Here is a 14241-nt window from a genome sequence, read left to right on the forward strand (position 1 = left end):
CCAAAACACTACGGGACATTCTCCCCCATTATTAGCATGTACAGAAGCACCTGCACCCACCAATTAATTTAGACTACCATAAACATTTAGCAGAAATCATAAAATTCCAGTCTGGAAATCAAATTGGCTCTCGCTATGCTGTGTGGCTTTCGGGAGTACGTGCCGCATGTACAAAGGAGTGGGAGTGTTAACAGCTGCTGTGAATTGTGGTTTCCCTACAGAGAAATCTCAATTATAACAATCCAGTCGGAGCTTAATTATTCCGTAAAGCATGCTTAAAAAATATCAGCTCCTTTCACCTAGGAACTGTTGTAACAAAAGAAGGCTCTGCTGGAAAAATAGCAGTTACTCTTATTTACTGTACAGCTGCTCGCCAGCAAAAGAGCCAGCAAAAGCTTCCTTTTTACAAGACACTTTCATAGCCATAATTACAGGGTGATTTATAGTTTAACAAAAAGGCATTATTACAGGATGTAGCCTGTTGGTGTGAAAAGTCAAAGATAATTAGAAAGAGTGAAAGTGGCTTCGTCAAAAAAAATATAACAGTAAAGACTGCCAAATGGCCTATTTTTTTTCCAATTTTCTTTTCAGCATGCACAATGCCGAGCCTCAAGTTCGGCGAGACTCATTCTGGGGCTCGCTTGGAAACTGTCAGACAAATTAGCCACTCAGATATTTCGGTCTCAGAACCCGAGCTGAGAATGTCTTGCTAGAGGTACCAATCAATTAAGGGAAGTTGTTCATTTTTTATTGTTGTCGTTTTTTTTCTGGGTTTGAAAACGATTTCCAGGATGAAAAACCGACTCAAAGGCAAAAACTTTCAGGAAGGGCTCTGCGGTATTTATTACAACCACTTGTGAGCTGGTTTTTACTGCATAATTTTAAAATATTAATAAATACTCTCACGAATGTAGAACTGTTATCAAGTTGTCTAGACAATGAACAGATAGTTGTCTCCCCTTTGAGATAAAATTAGATTTTTTTTTACTTGTGCAGTCAGTCCCTGAAATGAAGCAAATCTTGTGGGGCTGCTTCCTTCTGGAAAGCCCAGGGGCTCTTATTCATGCACCTGAGGGAAAAGCTTAATAAGCCTGGGCCCAGTACTTTTGTGAAAGTCTTGTAGAATCCTCTTTATCACTTCACAAGTGCTCTGCTGAACTTCCCTTGAGGGCTTTAATGCTGAGCGAAGGCTTTGGGGCGGGTTTTTAAAAAAAAAAACTGCAGGAGAAGAAACAGAGGTAGGACTCACTGAGGTTTAGATTCAAAAGGGATTCGGCAGAGTATTGTAGTGCACATCACTATCTTTTCACTGGTGGAACAGCACAAAGGCTTAAAACTGGCTTTTGTTTAAAAACAAAATATCGTAATGAAGGTCCAGACTGAGGAAAACAGGGTGTACTCACCACATTACATAAATGATAAAATATCCATTAGTGTGCGGTCAGGAATTTCTAACCACATTAAAATAACTGAATTGGTCACCAGATGTACAAAGTCACATTTGGGGAGTTGAGAGGCAGGAGGCCGAATAAATACGGTACACAAGAAATGTTTCCATGAAACAAATTAAATTAGATAAAACTAAATTACTAGTTTTGAAATCCCCAAATCCCTGTGTTCTTGTTCCTGTGTGTAAGATTATATCCAAGCACATAACACAAAACTGCAGTGTGAGTCAACTCTTTCTTACCCCTTATGTTGTCACTAGTTTAAAAGCACTGAGGCTGTTGTACTGTATTTCAAGAAGCAGGGGTTTCACATTTGGAGATCAGGCAGAGATGGAGCTTGATGCTGTAAGCACTGAAGTGATTTCAGGTGGAGATGCACGTTTGCAGATTACTCATATCTCAGCTTTAAAATGTGCAAAATCTGTGCATGAACACAGAATTTTAAAATCTGTGAGACAGCTAGTACAGTAGTCAAGAATTGTGGAGGAGTAATCTTGAATTAACAATTATATAAAACTACTGCAGTAATTCTGACAGAAACAGTACATGGCTTTTCAATGTCTGCTAATTTTCCCTGCTGTGCCTTTTTACTGTGGTGAGTTGAATATGAATAATTCTATTTATAAATAAATTTATGAAATATTTATAAATCTATTAATAAATCTATGGATGTTTTTTCTCTCTTCTCTTTTCAGCATGGAATAAAGCTATTAATAAATCTATTACTACAGAGTCCATTTTTGAGAAATGAAAGGATCAAGTTGTGCATCTTCCCCTTTCTGAGTAAGATTGTGTTATTAACAACGTACAGTATATGTGCATCAGAAGAAACTGTAACACTTGTAATGTCAACAAATTCAACAAAGTTATGCCCAAATCTGTAGCATGTGCACTTACATGTTACTATATAACACAGGTAAATTCATTATGTTGACTGCCATTTGCCACCAACAGAGCTGATCTTTTGTGTTCTACTGTACACAATAATCTGCACCAGGCTGCAGATGCGGCTTTGTGGGATTCTGTCCCAAACGTGTCCTCCGGGTGTGATCTCCACTGGTCTCTGAGCCCTACAGTACTCCCGGGTGGTTTTACTGTATTTTATGAATTCTGTATTTTTAGATAATTTATGTAAAGAGCCTGGAGAATGCTCTTGATTGAAAAGCAACATGTAAGAATAAAACTCATCGATTGATTGGATGATTGATTTTCACAAACGTTCAAAGAGCTTCTCGACTAGCAAATAGGGCCTCCACACTGCAACTCTCATCTCCCAGGAAAAGCCATTATTATACAAGGACAAGCATGGTCTTGCTGGAATATTGTCAAGTGCAGTCCCAAGACCTGATAAATGTATTTAATTGATGCTGTGCAGCCCGGGCTGCCATCAGTCACTGCAAGTGGAGTTCTACAGTGACTCGATACTCCTGTCCAGATCAGATGATACTGTATGTCAATCTTTGAGAGGCGCCCTGACTAGTAGTGTTCCACATCGTGGCCTGTCAGTAACAGACTGTGTTTGGCTGTAATGTCTTGCTAGGTTAGAAACTGCTGATGGTGAACAGCCCAGACAGTCAGAGCCTCCAATATACCAATGGCAAAAAGGCTATATCTAGACATATGTCTAGGTATACGTCTTATTAAGTAAGTTTCTGTGTTTTTCATTATTTATACAGGCTTGACATTTAGTAGGTGAAATCACCTGTGCCCAATCAACTCTGTCACTAATGAGGTGATTTAGTGCTTATGCAACAAAGTCTCTCAAGTGAATCAGTCATGAATGATTAATCAAATTAACCAATTAATCAAAATGACATTAGAATATTTCATCAATGTCCAAAATCAATATGCTTCATTTTTAATTATACACAGTGTTCATTTTATTTTGATGCTTAATATATACTGTATAGTAAACCTAAATCTGACACGTTAAATTGCTCTTTAAACACCGTCTTAATTCTGATAGATGGAAATGTGTTATCACAAAGGGGATGCACCGATTTTTTTATGCATAAATTGGAAGAAATCATGATTACAGATCTTGATACAGTTTCCTTTCAGTCTTCAGATCAATGAAAATCCCCACCTCACTCATACGTTCAGCTCCGCATTCTGTCTTAGACCTACTGCTCAGCTCTATTCTTAGAGATCGAATTCTACCTGTGGGAGGATAGCATTACATACAATCCTGTCATGTATTTTCTATTAGCACTCAAAATATTTACTGCAGCCAGAAAAATAAAGATTTCTGATTCACAGTATATTCACACTGGAGAACCCCTAGGGCAAATAAGGGGTCAGTTTAGGCCACAGTTAGCCGAGACAGTCTTGGGAGATTAGAATCCCCAAAGGCTTGTTCATTTCAGACTCAACTGTCTGTGATAAATGACCCTGTCTGGTCATGCATTCCATATACTCATAAATCCAGAAATCTGTATTAAAGAGTACAGATGATGCAGAATTGGCAAGTAAAACCTGAAACAAAGTCAAATAGAGCTAAGACACATCTGAAACACTGCAACAGAAAGAGTGACACAGAATAACAAAATATACCTTTAATAACCCAAGCTATATATACAATATGGACATCATGCATATACTGTACTACAGCTCCCTTGGAACATCTCTTATATACATTTGTAATCTGAATACCTGTAAGTTTTGTTATTACTAAGAGAGAATAATGGAAAACAGAATGAACAATCTACAAAAAGTCATCCATTAAGAGTATAATATGTTGCACAGGCACTGAATATGTTGTTTGGTTGTACAGGATTGTCGGTATCCGTGTAATATTGTTGACAAAAAATAGGAAAAGGCAAAGACAACCAGAAGCTATTTGCACAAGAGGCAGTGGATCCCAAAACCCTGTACATTACAAACTGTTAAAGAAAGACTGTGCAAGCAAAAGTGAAGTTTAGGAACTAGTTAGGAACTGAATGGCTTAAAACCCATTCACACCTGGCAACCATTATGATGGACATCACATGTTAGAGTAGTTTTGTTCTCTCATTTCACAGCTCACTGCATCACTGACTTCTAATTGGTGGATACAGTGATCTAACATACCAATCAGAATCAAGTAAAGACATAACTGTCAAGTTTTGAAAATAATATATCACCTTCACCATCAGCACGGCAGGTCAGTGCTCCTTGTGCCTAAGTAAGGGACATTTTAGTTCCTTGGTTTATTTTAGTTTTACTTTCATATGTATTTATTAAGTTAAACCATAACATAATGCAATAAACACAATATGTAATACTTACATTTGTCTATCCGGGTTACAATCCGGGTTACAATTTTAAACTAAAATTGTAAAAAGGATTTTTTTTTTCTAAATGTTGTCCACTACAATGGACTGTGGGTCTCAAGAGAGGTGGTACAACCGTAACTTGGATGTATCCGTTAACACTCCTAAAACATGTTACCAATTTCATAATTAATTATGAAAAGTTACAATTTACAAAAAATGTCACATACAAAGGTACACAGCTTTTGACCGCCTGGAACCTCTGACTGCTGGAAATGTGTCAAAGCTTGAATCTTTGAACAGGGAGGAGACTGAAGATACTACCAGATATGAGGCAGTTGGTAAGTGGGGGGTTGTAGACAGAGTCAAAGTAAAATACTAATAAATGTGAAAGTTATTTTAGATTTTTATTATTAATATTGTTATTTTTCTCCTTTCATGAATCCTACTAGTGAAGGCATTATACTGTATACAGTGAAATTCAAAATTCTTACTTAAAATCGAATAATTATTTTAGTCATTAGAATGAGAAAGAGATTTTTCACAGCATCACTGCTTGTACAGTGCTTAGTACAGTTTTGATATGATCAGAAGTCATAGTTCATTTTTAGTTAACAGATAAAACATAATATATATACAATTTGTGTACTGATTTCGGGAGTGGATAGGGATGGAATTCCGTGGATAAAAAGAGGTTGAGACAGAGATGGAGGCTGTTCAGTGTCAGGAAGATACGGGGAGAGAGGAACCACATGAAGAATGATGAGGTCTTAGGAAACCCAGCAGCATGTTTGGAATTCGGGGAACACGCCTATTCTGACAGTACCAGCACAGGCAAAATCGAGTGGCGCCATTACTTGTTCTAGAGTAGATCCATATGAGTATTTCAGCAGGTACTGTACATGCCACTTGACTAACACTTTCACAGAACTGATCAGGAGGATATAAACAAGCGTCTGTGGAAAAACACCAAGCTTTGGGAGGGCTGGATTTGGGAGTAATTTCCTAGAGTGCGAATGTACCAAGACGCTAGTGTAAATATTGTTCTCTTCAGGAATGCCATGGTACGTCACAGATTTTTTTCAGCTTCGGTCAGGCTTTCGTATGGTCAATATTCAAGAAAGATCACTGTGCCTTTTAGGGGAACATGTGCAATAACACAGTTTATCAAAGGGAAGCCTGTGGCGAGACCAACGCTTTGCGTAAAAAAAACCGGCGACTTAACAGTACTTTCACAGAATTTACGATTTTGGGGGGCGTTCAATCGGGAGGTAAACTTTAGAGGCTGAGGAGGAAACGGGAGTTTTTCCATGACCCGAATGTTACTTTTTTTGACTACAGCAACATAAGAACTTGTTTAGATTTTGGTAATAATATTTTAAAAAAAGCTAATACGTTTTTTTTTTAAGTTGAAGAATCTCGATATGAGTAACCCTGGGAAAAGAAAAGAGAGTGCTTTTATATACAGTATATAGCACTACAAGAAAATCGATGGCAACTACAGAGAAAAGTGAAGCAACCAGAGGCGATGTGGAAAATCTTCCGGAGATGTGAGTGTTCGCAGCCAGAGTGAGACTCCACTTCCGGAGGGAGAGCCGGAGTCCCTGCCCGGGACACCCGCGAAACTCCCGGCGGCCAAGAGACGGAAGAGCGAGCCGACGCCGGAGGAGCTCCAGACCAACATCTTCAACATGATGGCAAAGAACATGGCTGAGCTGAGGGAAATGATTAGAGCTAATGCCGCTGGAACTGAAGGTTTTAAAAAGTCCATGGACTGTGTGTAGAAAGAGGTTGAGGACTTTAATGAACGAAGTGAAAGTTCTTAAACAAGTAAATACGAAACAAGAAAAGCAGATTAAAGACCTCGAATGGAAAGTGAATGAAGTGGAAAGATACCGTCGATGGTGGAATTTAAAATTATTTGGAGTTAAGGAGGAACGGGGTGAGGACACCGTTGCTACTGCGAAGAGTATCTGTAAAAGTATCCTGCCGGACCAGGAGGCCGTGGTATCGGCCATTGACACTGTTTTCGCGAGAGCCAACGTGTGTGAGCAAGTGCGCCCTAGAGCAATCATGATCCAGTTTACAAGGAGGACGGCGAGGGACATGCTATGGCGAGCAGCGAGAGGGAATGTATTTTTGAATGGCTAATATGCTGAGATGTGCAGGGGACCTGTCCACAGTGGACAGGAGCACCAGGAACCAGCTGTGGCCCCAGGCTGAAGCTGCCAGAAGAGAGGGGAGGAGAGCCTACTTTATAGGAGCGAAGGCTTTTGTAGACGGGAAGGAGATTCACTCCCAGTGACTGCTCAGCTAATGAATGTCATGTTTGATTATATTTTTTATAGCAGCAGTATATACTAGTGTTAACTTACTGTTGGCTTGGAGTTTTGTAGTCATGTTTTAAGGATTGTTATAGTTCTGGTTCTTGAAAAACTTACAATAATTTAGTTATCAGCTTTTGTGGATGTCTTTTTCTATTTTTTTCTATAAATGCCAGAGGTATTCGAAATGTTGGAAAAAGAAAAGTGATTTTTTTGTTTTGTAAAAACATGAATGCTGATTTTTATTTCATACAGGAAATGCGTGCATTTTCACTTTTGGAGGAATCAGTGGAGAGATGATTTTGGCTTTCCAACGGTACTAACCACTCAGCCGGTGTTGCCGTGTTGAAGGGGAACTTTAATGGGAAAATTCTTCACGGTAGTATGCATCATTCTGGGAGATGGATAATTTTAACAGTTGGCATTAAGAAAAAAACTATTTATAATTGTTAATGTATATACCACCAATAATAAAACACAAAATAAGACTTCTATTTCAGGAATTAAAAGATAATATAAAACAGATTTTAAATAGATTCTCTGAAGCCAAACTAATTTTGGCCGGAGATTTTAATACAGTGTTTGATGAGTTTGGATAGATGGCCCCAAAGGGTTAAAAACTCCTGGGAATGATGGTTTATGTAGTGAATTTTTTTCAAGATTCACTAATTGATTTTTTATTTGGCATTTTTAAAGCAGCTATACAAAAAAAAAAAGAAATGCCTCCTTCTCTCTGAACTGGGGTGACACAGTAGCGAAACGCGAGGCCGAATCAGGGAGTTGTGATCAAGTGACGCTCCAAGGCCAACGCCAGGCTCGAGGCCGAGAGACGCACCGTTAACGGAGCCCAGGGCTGAGACAGAGGAGTCAGAACACAAACAAGGCTAAACATCGGAACGAAACGCAGAGACGACGCTCGATAGGTGCTATGTGTCCAAACTCAATGTCAGAGCCCCGAATTCGATCGGGTCCGAATATTTATTCTGAGGAGCAGATGGAACGGGTGTAAACCGACTTCTGATGCTCAGACCGTCCAGGTGATCCGATTCCGTGGCGACGATGACGACACCAGCTGCCAGCGCCTAGCTAGCTCACCCTGCACAGCAAGAGCTGGGGACAATAAATCACCAAGGCGGAAAACTGAACCTGCAAAAGGCAATACAGAAAAGTGCATTTTCCAAAAGGGTTTTTTGTTCTGATGCTCTGAAAACGTCATCAGCTTTAATTTTATCAGTTCACAGAACACACTGAGAAACGATCTGAAAAAAATATATTTTAGCATTCATTGTGTTGTTTTTCTATGTGAGCTATATGTTCTGCAGCCAGTGAACTTTCAAGCAGTACTTTGGAAGCATACGAATGCCCTATGGGTAAGGATTTTATAAAAAAGTCTCTATAAAACCCCTTCACAGTGTTCTCTCTTCATCCCGCTTTTTGAGGTACAGTGAAAAGGCCTCGACAGTCACAAACCGAAACAAAGAGGGCAACATCCCACAGGAACTTCCTTTCAACGTTATGACATCAATTCGGTACCCAAACCCCCATACCCCCACCCTCCACCGCCAGGAAAAAACGGGAGAGAAGGCGTGAAATCAGAAAAACTGGACGCCCCCTTCTGTGACACAGAAAAAGCACCTGCTTGTGCTTTTGGTCCCTGCGCTGGAGGAAGCGATGGAGAAAACCGCCCGCGAGTCCCTCCGGGCGTCCGTTTTGGAAAACGCCAGCTGGTGCGTGACGAGCCGCTGCCAAGCCTTACAAAGGTAGGGTTTGCTATAATCCCCCTCCGCCGCAGGACAGCGCCTCCAAGACGAGGAGGCCCCCGCTGCCCTGGAGGGCTCGCCAGAATAGCTTCTCATGATAGCCTGGGTGGAGGCAAACAAGACGATGCGGTAATCTCTAAGAAGCTTCTCCAAAAAAGCGCTGCACTTCCCAAGATTGGACTCCTGCTGGGTGACGCTTTCGCCCCCGTTGCTCCTGTCTATCCAATAGAAAGCAGAGATGCTGTCAATTACGAGCAGGCAGAGGGCAGGACGGCTGCAAAACATGTTCTCCACGTAGTGCAGCGTCAGGAGCAGGTGGACGGTGCTAGTGCAGTGAACCACAAACAGTCGGCGCAGGCACATCCGGATGGTCTCCTCTGGGCTCTGGGGCAGCCGGTGCTCCAAAATACTCACCAAGCGCAGCATGTCGAAGTGATAATCGGTGTCCACGAACATCACCTCTACCTCAAGCCCCCCGTTTTCAGCTGGAAGAATGCAGCGGGCCACCAAATGGTATATCGTTTCGGTCTTTCCCGTTCCTTCTGTGCCATAGAACTCGACCACGTCCCCTGTCAAAGAGACACTCTGTCTGAATGCGGCCATTACCTTAATTGGGACGATACTCAATTCAAAGCCTGGATGGAGAAAGAGCCTGGTTTGTGAGTCAGTTATCTACTCTCTTCCAATCTCAATTTTCCAAAGTACTCGTTTCATAAATGAGAAAGACGTCAAGCGTGCGTAAACAGCCACTTCGTTTAAATTTTTCTCCAGGTAACAGCGTACAATTGGTTAAGTACCGCCAAGATTAAGGAGGAAACAGTTGATTAGAGCTCTCTGCTCTCTCGGGTCTCAACAAACATGAAAAACACTAGTTTTGATAAACAGCTTCCTGGGTGCTCACAGGTCTACGATACTGTCAGTGACGGACGTGCCTCTCCTCCAATCAGCACTAAGCCTCCAGTGTGGGGCTGTGCTGCCTGGAACTTGTTAAAATATGATTGGTTTGAAGGTAGGTAGGTGGGAGGAGTCGGCCTACAATACCTCACCCAGGCAAATCCAAAAATGAATGAGTACAAAAGACAGAAAAAATAAACCTGCAATTCTACATCCATGTATAAACAATATTTACAAAAAAAGAGTGAGAAAACATTTGCAAAATACCTTTACTTACCGCCCATTGTTTCAGTTGCATTTTAAATTAAAATTTTAAGATTTTAAGATTTTAAGATTAAAAGCCAGTACACCGTGTTCAAATGCAGGTTAAATATGAAAAGAAATTTGTTTTTTTGTCCTTTATGACTAAACACTAAAAACAAATTTGGAGAACAGAATTACAAACAAGAAAAAATAAATGATCGAAGCTTATAAAATAAGCAAACTACATCAAAGTCTCTTGCACTCAGTTAAACAGAGGTTTGTCTGTATCTGCATCTCTCAGAACCTTACAGAATAGACTACAGTTTCTTTTCAACCTTCCGGACTATGACCATTAGTTTATGAGCAGTAAACACAAGATGTTTACAACAATTTCACATGACACCGACTCCCATTATTTTATGTCAGGACTCAACCTGCGTGTTAAAGACAAGACAGATTTTTAAAAAATCCTAAAAGTGCTCTGTATCCAGGATACAACAGATACCTGAGGAAAACTCGGAAGCAAACAAACCATTCAAAGAATAAAATGGCCAGGAGGTTTTCTCTAAAATCCAAGCTGGTGTCAAGATACAGTATCCTGTGACTAGTTTACCTGGGACAGGAGCTCCTTCTTCAGGAAAAATCCGAGGCTCGATGTTCTTCAGTGAACTCCTTCCTTCGAGCCGAGCAAACAGCTGGGGAGAAAACGCAGCACGTTAGCATCTATGTGCCTGTGCACCTCGGCTTAGTGAAGACTACGGCGAGGAAAACCATCACTGCGAGACATTGATATGGCCAGCAGCCATATCACCCTGCAACTCAACAACTGGCAACCCACTGAAGCTCAGCAGGTGTGAGCCTGGTCAGTACCTGGATGGGAGACCTCCTGGGAAAAACTAAGGTTGCTGCCGGAAGAGGTGCTAGTGGGGCCAGCAGGGGGCGCTCACCCTGCGGTCCATGTGGGTCTTAATGCCCCAGTATAGTGACGGGGACAATATACTGTAAACAGGCGCCGTCCTTCGGATGAGACGTAAAACCGAGGTCCTGACTCTCTGTGGTCATTACAAATCCCTGGGCGTTTCTCGAAAAGAATAGGGGTGTAACCCCGGCGTCCTGGCCAAGTTTCCCATTGGCCCTTACCAATCATGGCCTCCTAATAATCCCCCACTACGAATTGGCTTCATTGCTCTGCTCTCCTCCCCACTGATATCTGATGTGGGGAGCGTTCTGGCGCACTATGGCTGCCGTCGCATCATCCAGGTGGGGCTGCACATTGGTGGGGGTGGAGGGGATCCCCATTACCTGTAAAGCGCTTTGAGTGGAGTGTCCAGAAAAGCGCTATATAAGTGTAAGCAATTATTATTATTATTTCAGCCCATAGCTCTAAAACATCCACATGTCTTAATTAGGTCTGCCACTTTGAAAACTATCAACAAAGTGAAACAGTGAGTGGGTGCTGTGCTGGACACATACAGAACAGCAAGTTAGGAAATGACTGATACTATGTTTATTACATGAGTTGTTTCACTCATGTGGCTAAAAACATGGACCCTAAAGTCTAGGCCCTGCAGAGTGCAGATGTGAGGAAATGACCTTGTTACTGTAGCTACTAAAAGCTATCGAATTCAAAATAATGGCTTTCAATCACAATCAGGGTGATTTTCACTCCGACACCAAATTTGCTTCCAATTTTCTGAACGCAGCTGCTGGTGAGGACAGGACAAATAAAACAGCCTACTTATTTTGTCGCTCAAAACATACTTTCCACTGGATGCTACTTGGGGGACTGAAAGGGCAGAACACATTTTGCACTGGCAAAAACCTGTCCTGTCATTCTGTCAGCACGTCAACTACCACTTACAGACTGGACTTTCATGACGTGCTCAAGGCATTTCTTAACTGTTTTGTAGTGCACAGATTCAAATCTTTCATTTTTAAAAATGAAGAAATCTAAATTGACAAAAGAGTAACGCAAAAGGCCAAAACACCGCACAACACACAATTTGGATTGGGCTATTCTAAGCTGTGCACATCTGTCATGCATAAAAATACAGTACCATCGTGCTTTTCACAGGGGGGGGAATCTTTTTTAACAGGCTTGATGGAACAGTCACAGCGGCAAACGGTGTGAAACACCTCTTTGTTTGTTTCGTTGTGCAGAACTCGCTCGGACTCCTCCGCTCCGTGTTTACTGCTGCAGCCTGCGAGGAACCCACTGAAATAACCGCCGAAGTGGCACTCAAGCTTCAGCAGCTGTCTAATTGATCTCCTACAGATGATTGCACTATTGTTCTGTACGGTACCTCAGAGTCTGATCTCCAGCAATTAACCCTTGTGAGACAGGTTTCACTACTCATCACTGCTCCCTTCTCCAGCGATGTAGATTTCAGCTCACCAATAAAATCGCTCGCTTAACCTTGTCTATAGTTTAATCCAGCTGTTGCCAAATCTGATCCTAAAGACGCACTTTCAGTCCAGCTGTTTTTTGAGGCTTGTTTTAGAATTTTGCACTCGCGTGGTTTTGTAACGGGACAGGACTGTCTCTTGGAGGAGAGCACTGCTGTGGGCTACAGTGTCTTCTGTGTGGAGTTTGCATGTTCCCACATATATTCTGTTTCATCAGGGGGCTGGGGTTTCCACCCATGTTCCAAGAATACATTAACTAGGTTACTAGGTGCCTCTACATCGTCACTCTTCATGTTTCTGCCCTGTGACTGACTGACATCCTGTCCAGGATACAATCCCAATCATTGCTGCCTGTTTCTGGGCTGGGCTCTGGGGTGCCGTGACCCCCCCGAATAAGAAATAACAATCTTTCTGATAAAGGATGGGCGGCTTTTGAAGTAGAGGCATCCCGAGACCGAATCTTTCATGTAGTGAGTCTAGAGTGCTGTAAAAAAATATTTCTGATTTTCCATCCATCCATATTCTATCCACTTGATCCAATTCAGGATCAGGGGATGCCAGGGCATATCCCAGATAGCAACGGGTGCAAGGCAGGAGTCACTCTGGATGGGACACCAGTCACAGGGCACACGTACAGTAGATCCCAGCACGTAAATACTCTCACCACGGTCAAGTTCCCTAGAAACTAATGTTCGCCACATGAACACAGGGAGAACATAGCACCTCAGGAATTGAACCCAGGGCCCCAACGCTGGGAGGCACCAATGCTAATCGCTGTGCCACCCCTTTTTAATTTTTTTAATTGTAATGAATAAATGGTGTTTTGTAATACTGTATGCATCATTAAGACAAAGTGTCAGAAGAACAGAAGATACGCACATACACAATTTACATTCACAGATGTGGCTCAGGATGAACACAGGGGCAGTCCAAAGCCGAATTTTAATTTGTAATCTTTGTTTTTTACCAAGAAGGCTAACTGCCTGCAAGTATGGCCTGGATATTCAGCAGCATGGGATGACCACTAACAATTCTGCATGGTTCACGCAATATTCAGAACACTTTCTCTCCCATTTGAGGTATAATATAGGCATGTACTGCAAGGTACAGTACTTTAGGACTCGTTTTTGTCAAGGTCAGTACATTGTAAACTCAAAGTAAAGTGGCGGACACAGGAGGTGCTGTTGTACATGAACAAAATGTTTCCCAAACATTTCCCAAAATATCCAATGATACAGAATTTCGTAAGCCTAACAGCAATTGTATCAAAAGCTCTTCCGTAGTTATCGTAACCACAGTTAGGAATATTAACAATGATAAAACATTAAGCTATTAAAATGAAATAACACCGTACAGGGTACGAGATTCTTTCAAACATTTTTGTAACAATTTTATGAAAATATGCCCCCTTAACAAAAAGAGGAGACTCTCCCAATGGAATAATCGGAGGATTCAGTCTCATACCAACTGGAAAAAAAATCAAAAACTGTAATTTTCATTCCGTGAAGGAATAGAGAAAAAAGTCCAGGTGCACTAATCAGTACAGCCCCTTGATCTGCTTGAGGGCATGGTCAGAGAGTCGAGATGTATCTTCAAATTATATAGCACAGATATAAACAAATATGCTTCTTAAATTCTTATAAAGTCACACCAAAGGCACAACATAACGCTCAAGTATACCCAGATCAACAAACGTGTAGCCTTATTTTTAAATAAGTTCCGGTTTAATTTATTTTTACAGCTAGCGTTAGCACTTCGATTTTACAGTGTAAAATCATCATCTCGCCCTACCTGCGCACCAGACTCAGCCGAGCTAACATCATGCGTCATGATGCATTGAACCACCAGCGGAAAACTAAGCCCTCTCAAGCCACTTCAGTTTCATTTTCAGGCGAGTGAAATATCCCGCCTTCGC

At 41.5% G+C, this 14241-nt stretch overlaps 1 protein-coding gene across 1 annotated transcript; it reads right to left on the minus strand.

Annotated features, from left to right (window-relative positions):
• Positions 1-3988: 3988 nt before the first annotated feature.
• xrcc2 (X-ray repair complementing defective repair in Chinese hamster cells 2) lies at positions 3989-14241 on the minus strand. The gene is made up of 3 exons (XM_006634520.3): positions 14118-14241; positions 10534-10615; positions 3989-9352 (listed from the first exon to the last, which is right to left on the minus strand). The coding sequence occupies exons 1-3, from the start codon at positions 14154-14156 to the stop codon at positions 8616-8618; spliced, it is 858 nt and encodes a 285-aa protein (XP_006634583.2). The 5' UTR covers positions 14157-14241; the 3' UTR covers positions 3989-8615.

This window comes from Lepisosteus oculatus, chromosome 6, assembly GCF_040954835.1.
Source record: "Lepisosteus oculatus isolate fLepOcu1 chromosome 6, fLepOcu1.hap2, whole genome shotgun sequence".
Classification (NCBI taxonomy): domain Eukaryota; kingdom Metazoa; phylum Chordata; class Actinopteri; order Semionotiformes; family Lepisosteidae; genus Lepisosteus; species Lepisosteus oculatus.